Source organism: Jaculus jaculus, chromosome 2, assembly GCF_020740685.1.
Source record: "Jaculus jaculus isolate mJacJac1 chromosome 2, mJacJac1.mat.Y.cur, whole genome shotgun sequence".
Classification (NCBI taxonomy): Eukaryota; Metazoa; Chordata; class Mammalia; order Rodentia; family Dipodidae; genus Jaculus; species Jaculus jaculus.
The window spans coordinates 433,098-453,437 of NC_059103.1; the positions used below are offsets into that span (position 1 = coordinate 433,098).

Genomic DNA, 20,340 nt, shown 5'->3' on the forward strand with positions numbered 1-20,340 from the left:
CAGTGTTCCAGCAGGAGGCTGTAATGTAGCAGCACCAGCACAGTTTAAATATTTTTTATTTTTATTTATTTATTTGACAGAGAAAGAGAGAGGGGTGTTCTTGCCCAGTAAGACTTGCCCCACTCAGCCTGTGGTGGTTTGATTCAAGTGTCCCCCATAAACTTAGGTGTTCTGAATGCTAGGTCCCTATTTGATGGCAATTTGGAATTAAAGACTCCTGAAGACAGCGTATTGTCGAGGGTGAGCTTATGGGTGCTATAGCTAGCTTTCTCTTTCTTGCCCGTGTTTGTCACACTCTCCTGCTGATGCTCTCCGTCAATGATGGCCAGGGGATGATGTCCGCCCTCTGCTCATGCCATTGTTTCCCCCTGCCATCATGCAGCTTCCCCTCGAGTCTATAAGCCAAAAATAAACCTTTTTTTCCCCCCCACAAGGTGCTCTTGGTTGGGAGTTTTCTCTTCTTTTTCTTTTTCTTTATTTATTTGTTTTGTTTTTTGAGGTAGGGTCTCACTCTGGCCCAGGCTGACCTGGAATGAACTATGTAGTCTCAGGGTGGCCTTGAACTCATGGTGATCCTCCTATCTCTGTCTCCCGAGTGCTGGGATTAAAGACATGTGCCACCATGCCCAGCTATTTATTTGAGAGCAACAGACAGACAGAGAGAGGCAGTTAGATAGAGAATGGGCGTGCCAGGGCCTTCAGCTTCTGCAAATGAACTCCAGACACATTTGCCACCTTGTGCATCTGGCTTACGTGGGACCTGAGGAATTGAACCTTGAACCAGGGTCCTTAGGCTTCATAGGCAAGTGCTAAGCCACTAAGCTATCTCTCCAGCCAGGTTGGGTGTTTTCTGCCAGCAATGGGAACCTGACTGCACACAGTCCATGGTCTCTACTTCCTCCCTGCTGATGTGACAGTGGTTGTCTGTGCCTGCCATGCTTTTCCACCATGATAGACTTCTCCTTAAGATGACAAGCAGGAAGTGAAGCCTTTCTTTCCTTAAGCTATTTCTAGTTAGGTATTTTGTCCAGCAACAATTGTGTATATATGCATCATCTTTGGGGATGGGGTGCTCCTGTGTGAGTGCAGGTGGAGGTGAGAGGACAGCCTTGGGTATGTCCTTGCCTTCTGCCTTGTTTGAGACAGGGTCTATCCTTCATTATTCACCTCGATGCTCGTCAGGCTGGCTGGCCTGTGAGTTTCCAGGGAATCCTCCTGCCTCCACCTCACATCTTGCTAGAGGTGTGCTGGGACTACAGATGCCCATCACCGAGTCCAGCTTTGCCGCGGACTGACTCTCGGGGAGATCAGGACCGAGGGAGAACAAGGGCGAAGGCTCAAGGAGAACTCGGGATTCGGCGAGGAAATGACAGACAGACACACTCAAGTTGAATATGCTGCTGCAATTTACTGAAGGTTTCATGAAGATTTTATACAGATTACACAGGGAAACTTAGCAAGCCAACAAGTGATTTCAGAAATCATTAATCTAAACAATCTTAAGTATTGTTCTATTGTAAGCATACATGTAGTGTTGATCAGGCAGGAACTGTACCCATTTTTTAAGAAGGATGCCTTGTATCATTGACCACAACATTATACAAACAGAAACTAGGTGTAAGGTGAATAACAGGTTACTTATTTCTTATACCCCAAGGACTGTATAAACACCAAGACTTACGTTTCCTTGTTAAGCGTTCCCATAAATGGAAGAGAATGCCATAGCCTCCTTTTTTCTTCATAATTCACCCATCTATTACCGAATTCATCATATCCTCCCTCATAGGGGAATGGAACTAAGTAGATTCCAGCTCTAGGAGTCCACCATCTGCCCTTGATCAAGTACTGAACATATCCCCCAGGAAGTTTCCTGGTGGGAATGCCTAAGTTTTGTAACTCCTTTTCTGCAGAACTGTCATGTTTCTTATGAACACTACCGATCAACATTTCTACTTTCATATTCTCAGGCTCAGTATCGTTCTCAAACATCATAAGCTGTTTTTACTTTACACCATCTAAAAACTGTTCTAGAGTTAATTTTTTATTCCTAGTAGAGTTATACATTCTCTCCATTGCCCTAATCATAGGAGGGGCACATTCAATGCTTAGATTGTTTCTTGTACTCTGATTGCGTGCATGATTACTAATAAGTGTTGAATTAGCTGTTCTTAGACAAACAGCTAGAAGAAAGCAGGAAAGAAACAGCATTGGCGCCAGCAATTAGGTCGTCGTGACTTCATGGGCAGCAGGAACCTTTACAGTAACTGACTGCCAAGGGGTCACCGGGGGCATCCCTCCGAGGAGTGCTGGCCCTCTGTCCTCAGCTCTCTTCCAGTGCAGAAGCATTTCTGCTTGCTACACAGGCGAGGTCGCCGTGGACGTAGCACAGCTTCATGTGGGTTCTGGAGAACTGAACTAAGGTCTTCATGCTTGTGCGGCAAGCACTTTAACCACTGAGCATCCTCCACAGCCCAGTTTGTGGGTTTATTCCTTTTATATTTACTTTTATTTTAAAAAATATTTTATTTTTATTTATTTATTTGATAGAGAGAAAGAGAGAGAGAGAGAGAGAGAGAGAGAGAGAGAGGAAGAGAATGGGTGTGCCAGGGCCTACAGCCATGGCAAACGAACTCCAGACCCAAGCACCACTTTGTGCATCTGGCTTACGTGGGTCCTGGGGAATTGAACCTGGGCCCTTTGGCATTGCAGGCAAGCGCCTTAACCACTAAACCATCCCTTCAGCCCTTATATTATTTTTAAACCTTTTTATTGACAACTTCCATAACAGTAGACAATAAACCATGATAATTCCTTCTCCCCCACTTGCCCCTTCACAAATTCTCTCTCTGTTATATCCCCCTTTCAACTTGTCTTTTATTTTGATGTCATCATATTTTCTTCCTAATATGAAGGTCTTTATGTTGTTGTTTTAATTTTTTTTAATTATTTATTTATTTATTTGAGAGCGACAGACACAGAGAGAAAGACAGATAGAGGGAGCGAGAGAGAGAATGGGCGCGCCAGGGCTTCCAGCTTCTGCATACAAACTCCAGACGCGTGCGCCCCCTTGTGCATCTGGCTAACGTGGGACCTGGGGAACCGAGCCTCGAACCGGGGTCCTTAGGCTTCACAGGCAAGCGCTTAACCGCTAAGCCATCTCTCCAGCCCGTTGTTTTAATTTTTTAAAAACACTTTTTATTTATTTAATTATTTATTTATTTGAGAGCGACAGACACAGAGAGGAAGAGGCAAAAAGAGAGAGAGAGAGAAACAATGGGCGCACCAGGGCCTCTAGCCACTGCGAACGAACTCCAGATGTGTGCATCTCCTTGTGCATCTGGCTAACTTGGGTCCTGGGGAATCAGGGTCCTTAGGCTTCACAGGCAAGCGTTCAGCCACTAAGCCATCTCTCCAGCCCTTTATGTTGTTTTTGAAATAGGATCTCATATAGCCCAGGCTGGCCTTTAGCTTGCTACACAGCCAAGGTTGACATTGAACTCCTAATCCTTCTGCCTCTTCCCCTAAGCCCTGATATTACAGACATGTGCTACCATGCCCAGCTCACTCATTCATTCATTTTTCAGTTTTGTAGATGCACCAAGAACCTTACACATGCCAGGCAGCTACTCTACTACTAAGCTACAGCCCCTGTTCCAGTCATTTCCTTTAGGAGCTTTTAATCTAGGCATGATATGAGATCTTAGAGAGTCCACAAATTGGTTTCAAGAGAACATAAACCCACTGAAATTGTATGTAAAATTTGGTGTATATCTGCATATAAGAATTTATCTAGGGTAAGTGGCTAGAATTTTTATTAAATCCACAAAGTAGATTGGGTTAACAACATTCTGGGGCCTGGGAGAGATGGCTCAAGGGTTAAGGCACTTGGTTGCAAAGCATGATGACCAGAGTTCAATTCCCCAGTATCCACGTAAAGCCAGATGCACAAAATGCACATGCATCTGGAGTTCATTTGTTTTTTCTGGAGATCCTGGTATACCCCCTCTCTCTTTATTTTTCTTTGATTGTAAGTAATAAATAAGAATATTTAAGAGAATTATTCTGGTCAGATCCAAAGAGAATTTGTGTGTATGTGGTATGTGTGATGTGATATGTATAGCATATGTACATATGTGGGCAGATGCCTGTGTGTACATGTATGGAGACCAGAAGAGAATGACAGTGTCCTCTTCTTTCCACTCATCTGCCTGTTTCCTGGAGATGGAATTTCTCACTCAACCTGGAGCTGCCATTTTTTTAGTAACTAAGTCCTGCCGATTCTCTGGTCTCTGTCTGCTCTGTCCACTCCCCCCCCCCACCCCCGCCTACCCCGACAGAACTAGGGTTACCAATGTGCATGGCATGCCCAGCTGTTCACATAGGCAGTGCTGGGGAATTGAACTCAAGCAGTCTCATGCTTGCACAGTAAGCACTGTTAATGGCTAAGCTATTTTTCTAGTCTGGAGATTTTTTTTTAAACTGGAAAATGTTTGAACAAAGAATGCTAACATAAGGAAGTGATACATTTAGGGGAAGTAAGATCAGCTGAGGAATCCTACAACAGAAGCCAGGGTCAACACTGCCATTTCTGAAACCATTGCTAGAAGAATGTATTCAGTCTGTGCTGGTCTTGGTACAATTATGACATTCCCACCTGGCTCTAGAAAACCATATATTAACAAAATATGTAATCCAGGATCAAAGGTTATCAGATACATTAAGATTTTTTAGTTTTCAATATTTTATTCTTATTTATTTGAGATAAAGACAGGAGGAGGCAAAGAGAGAATGAGCACGCCAGAGCCTCCAGCCACTGCAAACAAACTCCAAATGCATGCAACCACCTTGAGCATCTGGCTTACGTGGGTCCTGGGAAATCAAACCTTGGTCCTTTGGCTTTGCAGACAAGTGCCTTAACCGCTAAGCCATCTCTCCAGCCCCACTGTTAAGCTTGATGAGGTCCAGCTCATAACCTTAGAACAAATAGTAGCTGTTAAGTTTGGGACAAGATGCCATATAGTCCATGGTGGCCTGAAACTCACCATGTAGCTGAGGCTGCCCTTGAACTCCTGATCTTCCTGCCTCAGCCTCCCAAGTGCTGGAATCACAGACGTGTGTCATCATGCATGTAGCTCATGACTTCTAGGTGGGCAAATACATTTCGTCACCTATATCAACTTTCAATAAAGTGTTCGATTGAAGTTACAGCAGAAGGCTAGAGAGATGGCTCCATGGTTAAGGCACTTGCCCATAAAACCTAAGGACCCAGGTTTGATTCCCCAGTATCCACATAAAACCAGATGCACAAAGTAGTGTATGCATCTGGAGTTTTGTTTATAGTGGAGGGGGAGATGACTTGGTGCTTCTACTCTCTATCTTCTTACCTCTTTCTCTCTCAAATAAATACATAAAAATATTACAAAAAGAAGTCACAGCTGATGTGGCTGACTGTACTTCCACTGACAGCCACACGGAAACACACTCACTTTGCCTTGCATAAACTGTTCCTATTGCCTACAATGCTTGTCCCACCTTTTTTTTTTTTCGAGGTAGGGTCTCACTGTAGCCCAGGCTGACCTGGAATTCACTATGGACTCTCAGGGTGGCCTTGAACTCACGGTGATCCTCCTACCTCTGCTTCCCGAGTGCTGGGATTAAAGGCATGTGCCACCACGCCCATCTTCTTCCCATCATTTTTTAAAAATAAATTTTATTTTCTTTCTAAATATTTAATATTTATTTATTTGACAGAGACAGAGGGAGAGACAAAGAGAGAATGGGTGTGCCAGGGCCTCCAGCCACTGCAAACGAACTCCAGACACGTGCATCCTCTTGTGCATCTGGCTAACATGGGTCCTGGGGAATTGAACCAGGGACCAGGGTCCTTTGGCTTTGTAGGCAAGCTCCTTAACTGTTAAGCCATACCTCCAGCCTTCTTTCCACCATTAAAAAAAAAATATATATATATATAGATATATATAGATATAGATATATAGATATATATAGATATCGGGCTAGAGAGATGGCTTAGCAGTTAAGCTCTTGCCTGTGAAGCCTAAGGACCCTGGTTTGAGGTTCAATTCCCCAGGACCCACGTTAGCCAGATGCATAAGGGGGCACATGTGTCTGGAGTTCGTTTGCAGTGGCTGGAGGCCCCGGTGTGCCCAATCTCTGTCTGTCTCCCTCTCTTTTTGCCTCTTTCTCTCTCTCTCTCTGTTGCTCTCAAATTAAAAAAAAAATTTAAAAATATATTTTACACAAGACCCTCATAATACAAGAAAAAGATGATGACATCAAATTAAAAGAGAGACTAGTGGAGAGAGAGAGGGGATATGACAGAGAGCAGAGTTATGAAGGGGAAAGTGGGGGAGGAGTGGGAAATACTACGGTTTGTTGTCTGTAAGTATAGAAGTTGTCAATAAAATATATATATATATATATATATATATATATATATATATATATATATATAAACACACACACACACACACACACACATATTATAGCCAGGTGCGGTGATGCACACCTTTAATCCAAGCACTTAGGAGGCAGAGGTAGGAGTATTACTGTGAGTTCAAGGCCACGCTGAGACTACATAGCGAATTCCAGGTCAGCCTGGGCTAGAGTGAAACCCTACTTTGAAAAACAAAATATATGTATTTAAGAGAGAGAAATGGGCAGATAGAGAAAAAGTGGGCATGCCAGGGCTTCCAACCTCTGCAAATGAACTCTAGACGCATGTACCATCTTATATATCTGGCTTTATGTGGGTACTGGAGAATCAAACCAGTGTCCTTAGGCTTTGCAGGCAAGTGTCTTAACTGCTGAGTCATTTCTCCAGCCCCCTCCCACCATTTGAAAAATATTTTTATTTATTTATTTGGAGAGAGAGAGAGGGCATTGATGTGCCAGGACCTCCTGCCACTGCAAACTCACTCCAGTGCACCACTTCGTGTATTTGGCTTTACGTGGGGGAATCAAACTTGGGACTTTAGGTTTTGCAGTCAAACACGTTAACTGCTGAGCTATCTCTCCAGTCCTCTTCTCAACTTTTTTTTCTTTTTACAAGGCAGGATCTCACTGCATTGTGATAATCCTCCTGCCTCAGCCTCTGTAGTGTTGGGATTAGAGGCATGAACCATTGTGTCCAGCTCTTCCCTACCTTTTTGGCCAGCAAACTTGAACACCATTAAGCCATAGTTTAATGTCTGTGACTCGTGTATGTGTGCATGCATGTGTGTGTAGATATGTGTGTACGTGTGTGTGCATGGGCATGTGTAGATACCAGAGGACTCCCTCATGCTGTTCCTCAGGTACCATGTGTCCACCTATTTTGAGACAGGCTGTCTCACTAGGTTGGGACTTGTCCAGTATGTTAGGCTGACTGGCCAGCAAGCCCCAAGGATAATCCTGTCTCTGCTCAGTACTGGGATTATGAACAGGTACCAGCATGCACAGCATTTTACATGGGATACTGGGGATCGAACTCAGGTCCACATGCTTGCAGGAGAAGCACTTTACCACTGATCTGTCCCTCCAACCCCTTCTGGGGTTCTTAATATGTTCCCATTTGTTTGTTTGTAAAGCTTTATTTTTAAAAATATTTATTTGAGGGCTGGAGGGATGGCTTAGCAGTTAAGGCATTTGCCTGCAAAGCCAAAGGATCCAGGCTCAAATCCCCAGGACCCACATTAGCCACATGCACAAAGGGGCGCACACATCTGGAGTTCGTTTGCAGTGACTGGAGGCCCTGGCACATCCATTCTCTCTTTTTCTCTGTCAAATAAATAAAGATAAAATATCAAAAAATAAAAATATTTATTTGAGAGAGGGGGAGAGAGAGAAAAGGCAGAGAGAGAGAAAATGGGCATGCCAGGGACTCTAGCCACTGCAAACAAACTCCAGATGTATGTGCCCCCTTGTGCATTTGGCTTATGTGGGGATTGGGGAATTGAGCCTGGGTCATCAGGCTTTGCAGGCAAGTGCCTTAATGACCAAGCCATCTCTTTAGCCCCGTTTCCATTTCTTTCTGCAGCAAAATTGCTCTGTGTTCTATGTGCTAAACCTTGTCACCCATTATTGTCACAGAGTCAGTATTAGCTGTTCATCCAGATAACAGTTGGAAAATGCTGAAGCCATGTCTGACTTTGTGATCCTTGCTCCTGGCCACATCCTAGGTGTCCGATGCTTGCTAACAGAATAAAACATCAGCTTTGGGCTGGCAGGGGGGTGGGAGGGGTAGGGCAGCTGTTGGTTTAGTTCTCCCCTGGCATGCATAATGCTCTGCACTTGATCCTTAGCATTGCATGCTGCATGCCTGTAATCCCAGCACTCAGGAGGATCAAGAGTTCAAGGTCATCCTTAGCTACTACACAGTGAGTTTGAGGCAAGCTTGGACTACATGAGACCCTGTCTCAAAATCAAAAAGCAACCAACCAAACAAAACCCATTAGCTTCCATGTAGGAAAGTCCTCTTTGGGCAGGAGATGGCAAAATAATACTGTTATGTATGCCTAGCTAAATAACAACAGTGCCTATGTGCTAGTGAGTAAAGGCAAGGACTTTCAGTAATGTCCTGAGGCAAATTTGTGAGTCAGGGGTTGAGGAAACAATCAAGTGAAGAGAAGTCCAGACATCTAGTCAGATAAGAAACCAACGAGGAGAAGTAATAAAAGGTTTCTATGTCAGGAGCAGCTGGGGAAAGGACCAGGTGCCGGAAAGGAGAGGGAGAGGAAGAGGGAGAGGAGAGAGAGAGGGTGGGGGGGGGGGCGGTAAGGGGAGGGAGACATAAGTTTGGTATAAAAGGAAGAGATGCTGAGAAAATGGCTCAGTGGATAAAGCACTTGAGTGAAACTTGGGTTGAGATCCCCAGAGTACACACAAAGCCAGAGGTTTACAGCAGGGGTCTGTAATCCCAGTGTGGAGAAGGTGAGATGGGAGACAAGACAGGAGAGATTCCTTTGGAGGCTCTCAGGTCAGCTAGACCGCCATGAAGAATTCAGGGGAGGGGGCTGGGGAGATGGCTTAGAGGTTAAGTGCTTGCCTGTGAAGCCTGAGAACCCAGGTTCGAGGCTCGATTCCCCAGGACCCACATTAGCCAGATGCACAAGGGGGCACAAGCGTCTGGAGTTCATTTGCAGTGGCTGGAAGCCCTGGCACACCCATTATCTCTCTCTCTCTGCCTCTTTCTCTGCCTGTTGCTCTCAAATAAATAAATAAAGATAAAAAAAAAAAAGAATTCAGGGGAGGGCTGGAGAGATGGCTTAGTGATTAAGGTGTTTACAAAGCCAAAGGGCCCAGGTTCAATTCCCCAGGACCCATGTTAGCAGTTCGTTTGAAGTGGCTGGAGGCCCTGGTGCACCCATTCTCTCTCTCAATCAAATAAATAAATAAAAATAAAGTGCTTGCTTTGGCAGCACACATACTAAACTTGGAATGATACAGAGAAGATTAGCATGGCCCCTGCGCAAGGATGACGTGCAAATTTGTGATGCTCTCCATACTTTTTTAAAAAGCAAAAATATTTTGCTGGGTGTGGTGGCACATGCCTTTAATCCCAGCATGTGGGAGGCATAGATAGAAGGACCACTGTGAGTTCAAGGCCACCCTGAGACTACAAAGTGAATTCCAGGAGAGACTCATTCTGCCTCAGACAAGGTGGAAGGTGAGGATTGACCTGGGGAGTTGTCCTCTGACTTCACTCGGTTTGTGCCACACCCACACCAAAACGATAAGGGGCTTACTTGCAGCCAATAGATTCAGAGTGGATTTATTCAGACTCAGGGACTCACTGGGCTCAGTGCAAAACTTCCAGGTGGGCATGGAGTTGGACTCTGGATCTACAGCTGTTACTAGGAGACTGTGTTCTTGGATATTTCCCTAGCATTACTCCAAGTCTGAGCCACGCAGACACAGAAATGGTGTAGGCCAGAGTCAGGTGTAGTGTGGTCACTTGCAATCCTAGCATCAGGAGGGCCGAGGCAGGAGGACACGTTCCAGGTTAGCTTGAGGTACAGTGTCCCTGCCTCCAAAGGAGGAGGGAAGTGCTGCCAGTAGCCCCTTTAATCTGTAGACTGTGACCCCAAGATATCAAGACAGAAGGAATGGATGGCAGCAGGGTCCAGAGCCTGGTGTGTTTGGGACACACAGCAAACAATGCCCCTACAAGACTTCGTCAATTAAATGGATTAGGTAGGTTGCGGGTCATATATAAGTTTATTAAGCAAACACATCCTTTCTCACCATTCATTTTGTTATGGTAACATATTACCATAGAGATGAATTTGCTGGCGAAAGCAACTCTTTAGTTTTTACCTGCCACTCTGGGAGGGGACAATTTAGCAGCAAGCAGGAAATCACACAAACCCGATTTTCTTTTTTCTCTTGGTTTGGGTAAATTACGCAGATTCCGTGTAACAGCAAACCATCCATCTCTACCGTTCATACCGCTCATCCTGTTTAGCTTGTCCATATATGGTACTTCCTGCGAGCCTAGCAACTTTGTCCCGGGTCCATTGAACCCACCAGTTGCAGAGTCACACCTACGGGTGTGGGGAGGTCTCAGTCTCTGAGAAGTCCCTCCCTTGAACTTGCAGGATGGACCTAACTGCCGTTTAAATAAATAAATAAAAGGCCCCGCACGCTCGAGCTCAAGGTGCCTAGCGTTTCCTGCAATTCTCCATCTCCCCCCGCGAGCTCGGAGCCTTCTTCACATCCGACGCTGGAAAATCCACGCCGTTGTGGGAATCAACGGGCTCGGACAAAGCGGCTGGGACGCGAGGCGACGGAGCGCGGGAGGACGCGCCGCCCGGTCCCCCCCCCCCCCGGGACCCGCACGCCGGTTTCCAGGCTCCCCATCCGCCCCGGGACGCGGGAGGCGCGAAACCCCCTCAGCGCGCGCGCGCGCGCCGGGACAGACGGGGGCCGGGCGACGTCGCGGCGCGCCTGCCGGGCGCGCGCACGCACGTACGCCCGGGTGCGCGCAGGGCCGGGCCGGCGAGGCGGCGGGCGCGCGCGCAGCCTGGGGAGGCGGCGGCAGCGGCGGCGGCGGAAGCAGCGAGGGCGGCGGGCGTCCGGCTCTGAGGGAGATTGGAGGAGGCGGCGGCGGCGGCGGCTGTGGTGGTGGTGGTGGTGCCGGGCGACGGTGGCGGCTCTGGATCGGGCTCGACAGTCAGGAGCGACGGTCGGAACGCCAAGCTCCCACCCCACCCTCCGGCTCCACCATCCGCCCAGCGTCCGGACGCCTGGGCCGCGGAGGGAGTTTGTGTCCCGGCTCGGACCCCGGCGCCCAGCCCGGAGCCGTAACCTTGAGGCGGCGGTGGCGACGGGGCCGGGCCGGGCCGGGCCGGGGGGCGGCGGCGGCTGCGACGACCGATCCGCCGCTGCCTGATCGTTGGCGGGAGATGTCGAACCCCGGGACGCGCAGGAACGGCTCCAGCATCAAAATCCGTCTGACAGGTAGAGCCAGTGGCAGGCCCGCGCGCCCCCCAGCCCGCCGCCGACACCCCCCGCCCCGCGGGGCGCCCTTGGGAAGTGGCCCTCTCCTCCTCCCTCCCCCCCGCGCCCGCCACCATGCCGGCCGTTGTCCCAGGACCTCGTCACCCCCTCGGCGTGTGCCCCTCGCTGCTCCCTCCCGGCCCCGCCCCCTCGCCTCGCCCAGACCCCGCCCCCTCGCCTCGCCCGGGCCCCGCCCCCAGCGCCCCCCTTCTGCCCTGGGCTACTCCTCCCCAGGCCCCGCCCCCAGCGCCCCGCTCCTGCCCCATACCTGCCCCCAGCTGCTTCTCACTAGGCCCCGCCCACGGCGGACCCCCCCCCTGCCCCACCCCTGCCCCCAGCTGGTCCTCTCCAGAGGCCACGCCCCCCAGGGCGTCCCCTTTTGCCCTACACCTGCACCCCCTTTAGCGGCTTCTCTTCAGGCCCCGCCTATCACCTTTCTGGCCACGCCCCCTGTGTCGCCCCACACCTGTCCCTGGCTGATTCCCCCAAGGCCACGCCCCCGTCGCTGCTACACCTTTGGCTCCATCCACTCACCCACCCACCCTTCATTTTCACTCCCTCCCATCCTTCCACTCATCCCTACCTTTCTCCACCAGCCTCCTCGCTTCTCCCTTCCAGATCCCGCCTTCATTTCCCTTCTTCCCTTCCTCCTCTCCCATCCCTATCTTCTTCCTCTTCCCTCACCTGCCCCCATCGCTCTCCCCTTCTGGCTTCTCACCACCTCCTCATCCTCGCAGTTGCTTTCTTCCTTCGTCTCCAACCTGCCCTCTCACTCTCTCACTTTGTTCCTCCTGGTACCCTACTTCTGCCATCCTGGTTTCCCCCTCACGCACACACCTCCTCACCCCCTACCCCTCATCGCCATCTTCTTTCTCTCCTCCCCCTTCCTCCTCCACTTCGGCCCCGCCCCCACCACACTCAAGCCACGCCCACCACGTCTTAGCCCCGCCCTCGCTCCTGTCTCGCGGCCTCCGCCCCTTTCTTCAGTCGCAAATTCCTCCAGCCTGTCTGGTAGCTAGCGTCTCCCAGGCCTGTTCTCGCTTCCCCCTGGCCCAGACCTCTCCAGTCTAGTCCACTTCCGTTCTCCCTGAGGCCAGGCCACTTTGTGCTCCCGAGTGTGGGCTGCTTCGGTTCCCACCTTGTCTGCCTTGCCCTCGCCATCCGTACCCGCACTCGAGCCCCTGTTCAGGCACGATCCTTCCTCCCCACACGCCCAGCGGTGGCAGCTGCACCAGCGCAGGCTCTTGATTCCCTCACTGGGTCCTCAATGGAACGCCCGTGATTCCTAGGAGGCTCTGTAGTGCCACCTTCAAGGGTGAGCGCGGAGCTCTGCGGGGAGGGGTTGGTGGTGACAGCGACGCGGTGGTTTGGACGCGGGCAGAGATGAGCTGCCTGTCACAGCCTCCCTTCCCTCCCTCCCAGGTGGAGATTCAGGACCCCTGAGCCACATCTTGTCTTCTCACTGCCCTCAGCCCCAACCCTCCATCTCCCACTCCCGCTCCGGGCCCTGCGGGTTTCAGTCTATCCCTAAGACTGGATTGTAGTCTTGCAGACAGCTGGCTTTGGGACTTTCCAAACTCTGGTATTGCCAGCTCTAAAAAGGAAACACAAAGTTGAGTTTAAAGCCTGTCACAGGTTTCCCCTGGATTTTTCTGTTTAGTAGTCAGTGTGGTGATAACTGGAAAGTCCTATCAGAGCTCTGGGGATATTTCATGGCAGATGCATGGCCATAAGGTCATCGGTAGAAATCTGTGGACATAACAGGTTTTGTTTTTCAAGCTGGAATCTACTTGGAAAAATAGTAGTAGTTGAGTGTCCTATATTTTTGTTTTGATAACTGGTGGGTTGTTTTTTTTTTCCTTGAAGATGCAGGGTCAGATGATTTGAATCCAAACGCAGACCCTGTTCTTGTTGGGCATCTTTGCTCCTGGAAAAACACTTCCCCGGTTCAAGGCCTGGGAAGCCCTTCTCACTTGGTAGATACAATATGCACATTGTTATTTTTTGTGGTTACATTTAAAAAGTTACATTTTTTTGACATTGTAATACTTGTAAAAGTTTCCTTACTGATAGCTTTGGTCCTGGTTTACAATGTAATCTGTAATTGACTCTAATTGGTTTCCAGAAGTAACTTGGAAATTTGGGTAGAGATGAGATCAGTGTTTTAGAAGGTTTTAACTAGTGTTTTTTGTCAGGTGTATATTAGCCAATAGTAGCTTTCTGGTTTAGGCCTTTTCCTGGTAAAAGGGAGGCTTGAGTTTGTTAATTTTGGTTAAAAATGAAAATGCTTTGGGGTGTTTGATAGGGAAGTATCAGTTGATTCTAACTCCCTTCCAGATGTGGTTGACATCTATGAATGTGATCAGTGGGATTGGGAGGTTTAGTGGTGTTTCTATGCATACATAATGCCCATTGTCTATTAACTTATGTGCAAACATTGGAACTAGATATTTTGGTGAAGATTGATTCTGGCCTCATCTTTATGATTGTTAAGGGAACTCTGAATGTTTGGGAACAATCCCTCCAAAGTTGAAAATTTCTGTTAGAATTTCGGAATTCATTTCTGTGTTTGGTCTTTTCTTTCTTTTCTTTTTTTTGTTTTTGTTTTTAGGGTCTCGCTTTTACCCAGGCTGACCTGGAATTCACTCTGTAATCTCAGGGTGACTTAAAACCCAGGGCTAGCTGGGCGTGGTGATGCATGCCTTTAATCCTCACACTCTGGGAAGCAGAGATAGGAGGATCACCATGAGTTTGAGGCCACCCTAAGACTACATAGTGAATTCCAGGTTAGCCTGAGCTAGAGTGAGACCCTACCTCAAAAAAACAAAACAAAACAAAACAAAACACCCGGGGCCATTGTAACTTTCCAGTGACCACTACGCTGTCATCATATTCGGCAAAGACAATGTAAACATTGGCACTTTTAAAGATCGTTGTGAACTCTGGAGTCCATGGTTAACTGGCTTTGGTGGTGAGCAAGCAGTATGTGTTAGATCAGAAGACTTGGGTGAGTCCCATGTCTGCTGCATGATATATCACACAGATTAATTACCTTTCTGAGTCCTAGTTTCCTCATATCAAGTGAGTTTCAAGACTATTATAAAAGGCTTTGGTCTTCTCACAGGAGTGTGAAATTGGCTACCCACTATTGAGTGTGTCTGCTTTCTGTTGGTTTCAACCTTGATACTCAAAATTTTGCTAAAGCACAGTGCTTGTTTCATTTATGCCAAGCATTGATTTTGTGCACTGATTACATTTCTATTCCCCTCTCCCCATGGACCTTTTTCATGTTGAAAGTTGTTGGGTAATACATTGAAATGCTTTGGAAATGTTCTCTGTACAGCAGAAGAATGTTTGAGTCTTTGTAGTTGAAATAATATAATTTTAATGAATGCCTTTGTGGTATTTTAGTAGGAAATGGGTTAATGGGCTTGAAATAGTTTCATTAAGTTTGGGGGCATAACATGTACAGTCTCTAGTGATCTTTGTTAAAGAACATATTTCAGACATCTTAGTGTTCACTGACAAAACAAATCTTTTCACAAAAGTTTTGATTTCAAATTCAAGCAGGATTTGCAAAAACTTGGTTCCTGTGTGGCACACACAAATGAATCCCAGATACTTATTTAGGTCAGTTTGGTTAAAAGAATAGAATTTTGGGCTCTAAGGATTACACAGTGCTCTTGACGAAAATTAAATTTTATTTCAATGTCAAGTTAGTTGAAATGCCAAATGCCTAAAGTGTGTGTGTGTCTGTCTGTCTTATGCCTTGAAATACCCTCAGACCTCCTTGGATTTTCATACTTTTTGGAGCGTGACTGTATTGTGAAGAGAAAAATTCTAATTCCAAGTACAGAGAGAAAAGAGACTTCTTGATGTTTATGGAAATGTGAGGCTATTTTTAAAGTTGGATCACATGACAAAGGCCAAGTTGTGTCTTTGTATTGGAATGATGAAACTTGGAGTGAAAGAGTTGTAATAATAGCAGTCAACAATTTTAATTAATCAATCCCAGGGTGCGGGCCAATTGATTCAGAGTAGTTCAGTTTTTCTTAAGAAAGATGAGCTGTTGAGAGTGCAGGCTTTGTCAGCTTTTCCCACAAGGAACCTCACAAAGGCAGGTGGAACTTTGCTTCAAGAACTGTCATGAGGGCTGGGGAGATGGCTTAGTGAATAAAATGTGATTACCTGAGTTCTATCCCCAGACCTTCTGTAACCCCAGGATGTCTATAGTGAGAATGGAAGCCCTGATAAGAGAACTTCTCAGAAGTTCTGAAAGGGAGTGGTGGGCAATGAGAGACCCTGCCTGAAAACAAGATAGAAGGCCAGGATGGACCCCAAAGTTGTCCTCTGACCTGCACTCACACATACACCAAATAAGATCATTAAAAAACATTTGTTTAACTGTGAATCGATGAAATAGATGATCCGATCAATTTTAAGACATACTGCATGGTGTTTCGAACAGCACTCCTTAGGCTTCTCAAATTTAGGAAGGTACAGGACTCGAGACAGGAAATCTTTCGTATGTTTTATTTCTATCTGTATTTGTAAATTTTATTATTGTATTTTTTTGCTTATATGTGTGTGTGGCATGTGTGCATGCATATACATATGTATGGGTATATGTGTATGCAGATACACATTGTGCATGTTGGGACCAGAGGTTGACACTGGGTATCTTCCTCAAATTGCTGTTCACTTATTTATGTATTTAAGTATTTCATTTTTAATTTTTTTAATTTCTTTTCATTTATTTTGATAGTGATAGACAGAGAGAGAAAGAGGCAGAGAGAGAGAAAGAATGGATGCGCCAAGGCCCCCAGCCACTGCAAACGAACTCCAGACACGTGCGCCCCTTGTGCATCTGGCTAACGTGGGTCCTGGAGAATTGAGCCTCAAACTGGGGTCCTTAGGCTTCACAGGCCAGCGCTTAACCGCTAAGCCATCTCTCCCTCCCAATATTTCATTTTTACTTATTTATTTGCCAGAGAAAGAGGGAGAGAGAGAATGGACATGCCAGGGCCTCCAGCCAATGCAAATGACCTCCAGATGCATGTATCACCTTGTGCATCTGGCTAATGTGGGTCCTGGAGACTTGAATCTGGGTCTTTTGGCTTTGAAGGCAAACGCCTTAACCACTAAGCCATCCCTCCAGCCCTATTTATTTATTTTTTAGGCTTAGTACTATACCTTAATTTTTGACACAGGGTGTCATGTCTCATGGATCCTGGCACTCACCCATTCAGTTAGGCCAGCTAACCAGCAAGCTCTCTACTTCCCCAGTGCTAGCACACGCCATCTGGATTTTATGTGAGTGTTGGAGATCTGAACTTGGGTCCTCCATATTTATATAGCAAACACTACCCAGGAGGTCTTCTCCCCAGCCCCAGCCTAAGTTTTTTGTTTGTTTGTTTTTTCCAGGTATGGTCTCACTCTAGCTCAGGCTGACCTGGAATTCACTGTGTCCTCTCAGTGTAGCCTTGAACTCATGGCGATCCTCCTACCTCTGCCTCCCAACTGCTGGGATTAAAGGTGTGCGCCACCATGTCTGATACATATTTTAAAATTTCATTTATTTATTTGAGAGAAAGAGAGTGAGTATGGGCATGCCAGAGCCTCCTGCCACTGGAAATGAACTCCAGACACATGTACCAGTTTGTGCATCTGGCTTCACATGGGTACTGGGGAATTGAACTTAGGTTTTAAGGCTTTGCAAGCAAATGCCTTAACTACCGAGACATTTCTCTAGCCTTAAGAAATATTTTGACATTATTTATTTGAGGGGACAGGGAGAATGGGTACAGGGAGCTGCTGCCACTGTAAGTATACACATATTCCACTTTGTGTATCTGGCTTTATGTGGATACTGGGGAATCGAACCTGGGATGTCAGGCTTTGCAAGCAAGTGTCTTTAACTGATGATTCATCTCTTCAGCCTTAGAATTTTTTTTGTATTTTGTTTATTTATTTGAAAAAGAGAGAGATAGTGAGTATGGTTATACCAGGGACTCCTGCCACTACTGCAAATGAACTCCAGGTGCATGCGTCACTTTGTGCATATGGCTTTATGAAAGTGCAAGAAAATCAAACTTGAGCCTTAGAATTTTTTAAATTCCATTTATTTGTCAGTGTTCAGGGTGTCCATTTTGGAACTGTGAGAGTTGTTTATGAACATTGGGTTTTTCCTACTCTTCTCTTCTGGGGGTTCCACTGAGAGGTGTGGGAGGCTGAGTAACCGGTGAAATATCTTCTCCAGATCAGAAAAGAAAGAAAGGAAGGAAGGAAAAAGAAAAAGAAACATCCATAATATTTCAACATTAGCCCAGTGATTCAGCTAACCAGGCTGGCAGTTGTGTAACACATTAGTGGGTACCACATTGTCCATTTTATGCAGTGGTTCTAAAACCTCAGGTGGATGCAGTATTTGGTATCTTAACAATGCTCTTAATCTTCTGGTTGAGAAAACCTAACTTTTAGGATTCATATATGAATCTGGGTTTTTTTTTTTTGTTTTTGTTTTTTGTAATTTTACAACCACTTTAGAAGTTAAATATATGTGTGTGTATATGTATGTGTGTGTGTGTGTATGCATATACATATACATATATATACATATATATATGTATATGTATATTTTTTTAAAGAAGTCTGTTGCCAGGCATGGTTGTGCACACCTTTAATCCCAGTACTTGGGAGGCAGAAGTAGGAGGATTGCCATGAGTTTGAGGCCACCCTGAGACTACATAGTGAATTCCATGCCAGCTTGAGGTAGAGTGAGACCCTACCTAAAAATCAAAAAACAAACAACAAAAAAAGAAATCTGTTTTTGCCACTAAACAATATAAGCCATGGGTTAGTTTGCTGTTTTGTAAGTGAATTTTATCAAGAGAAAGGCTTGCCTCGCATGCTTGTCCACAATGTTCTCTGCGGCTCTCCCCTAGCTCCCTGAAGTCCCTGAGGCCATTCTAGTTAAAGGATAGCCATGGAGCTCTGTTTTTAAATAAGTAAATAAAAAAGGCACATAGCATAGCCCAGTGGAGATCAGGTATATCTTCAATTTTAATTGTAGAATTACTGTTGTGTCTCCAGATGCACTCTTAATTCATTTGAACTGTTTAAACTAAGTTAAATGTTGCTCTTGCACTTCTGGATTAACGGGAAAGACCCCGTTTATTGTTTTAAAACAATCAGTGTGCCTGGTGCTGGCCTAGTCTGCAGTTCCAGCTGCATGCACCTCCATTGCACTGAAAGGAATTCGAATTGCTGAGGAATGCCGGCAACATCGCGTATCTGAGAGCAGGGCCAACGCTGGCTGATGCGTTCAGATGGCGAGGCTCTCACGTCAGCTTGGAGGCTGCCTGCAGGAAGAGGACACTGGATAGCACTGGTGGTAGCCACCATCTGCTGCTTTTTCTGAAGGGGATGGCTTTGGAATCAGCTCTGAATTTTAGTGTTCATGAAAGAACCATGGTGAAGAAAGGAGGTGTGCAGAATTATTCCATGACTATAATGTGAGATAACTACCTTTTCATACCATGCAAGACCTGATAAGTTGGGGTAAAGTATTTCAGTGAGTAGTTATAAATTATTTATAGTGTTAGAGTAGTGTAATGTAAATACAAAGTCATAGATGGCTATTACTTTCCCTGCCTTTCCTCCACTTGAGGGCTCACATTGCCCAAGCTGTCCTTGAACTTCCTACATAGCTAAGGATGACCTTGAATTTCACCGTCCTGCCACTACTGCTCTAGTGCTGGGATTACAGGTGTGCTCTACCACCCTTAGTTTGATGCAGGGCTGGGGTTTGAACTCAGGGCTCCGAACACAGGGTTTCATGCATGCTTGGGCAGCACTCTGTTAACTGAGCCATATTCCACTCATTTCTTTCTCTCTCTCCATTCCTCCCTCCCTTGTTTCCTGTCTACTTTCCCTCCTTCCCTTTCTCTCCCTTTTTCACTCTTTCCCCATCTCCTTCTCTTTCCCTTCTTTCCTCTCTCTCTGTCTTTATTTGATACTGGACGCTAGGCAATGCTCTGCTACCTGAGCTGCATCCCCAGCCAGCTGTGGCACCTCTGACCTTCTCATTACTAGCAAGTGCTGTGCCAAAGACCACCCGTCGACTGGTTGACCACATAAGAAGCACTCAGGAATGAGGAGTTAACTTTTCACTGTGTGCAGCAAGTTCTTCAGAGAAAGTTTTAACAAGCCAAACCAGTGTCATCTTTTCATGGGAAAGTCTGGGAAGCATTCCTGTTCAAGTCAGAGGTCACTCAGTGATAGACACTATCATGATTCTAACTAGAGAACGACTTCAGAGGGCAGGAAACACAGAGCTATGAAGTGTACATCATGTCAGTATATTTTGTTGTTTTGAGAAAGGGTCTCCCTTTAGTCCAGGCTAGCCTCAAACTCAGTATGTAGCTGAGGATGGCCTTGAACTGTTGATCTGCTTGCTTCCACATCCTGAGTGCTTGGATTAAGCATGGTGATTGTGTATTTTTAGGAATCTAGACAATTAGCTCACATCGATTATAAGCAATAAAGGACTTCAGTCAAGTTGCTGGATAGATAATTTCTACATGATAAAAATATGCATCAAACTAGGGAAACAACCTATCATGTACATGAAAATGAAATCCAATTTTATAAATGCATAAAGAGCCTTCAAAACCAATTAGAGAAGGGGCAGTAATATAACAGGCAAAGAATTTCGATAGTTCACAGAAAAGGATATAAAAATCGCTCAGTTTTAGGTAGACTGCTCAAGGACCTTAGTTTAATCCCTAGCACCCATGTAAACCAGATGACGTGTGCCCATTATCCCCTTACTGGGGAGGCAGA

At 46.3% G+C, this 20,340-nt stretch overlaps 2 protein-coding genes and 1 non-coding gene across 7 annotated transcripts in view; all 3 read left to right on the forward strand.

Moving 5' to 3' along the window:
* The window catches only part of Kpna7 (karyopherin subunit alpha 7), a 59,001-nt gene extending 47,612 nt beyond the window's left edge, over positions 1–11,389 (forward strand). Inside the window, exons 10-11 of the mRNA XM_045142790.1 lie at positions 10,463–10,476; positions 10,696–11,389. Of these exons, the coding sequence (XP_044998725.1) occupies positions 10,463–10,476; positions 10,696–11,389 (708 nt within the window). The remainder of the gene's footprint in view (positions 1–10,462; positions 10,477–10,695) is intronic.
* LOC123458971 lies at positions 9,401–9,507 on the forward strand. Its single transcript, XR_006635904.1, has one exon. It is a non-coding gene; the product is annotated as a U6 spliceosomal RNA (small nuclear RNA).
* The window catches only part of Smurf1 (SMAD specific E3 ubiquitin protein ligase 1), a 129,003-nt gene continuing 120,003 nt past the window's right edge, over positions 11,341–20,340 (forward strand). For all 5 annotated transcript variants that reach the window (XM_045143437.1, XM_045143438.1, XM_045143441.1 and 2 more), the window contains exon 1: positions 11,341–11,457. In XM_045143437.1, the coding sequence (XP_044999372.1) occupies positions 11,403–11,457 (55 nt within the window). In that variant the 5' untranslated portion in view covers positions 11,341–11,402. The remainder of the gene's footprint in view (positions 11,458–20,340) is intronic.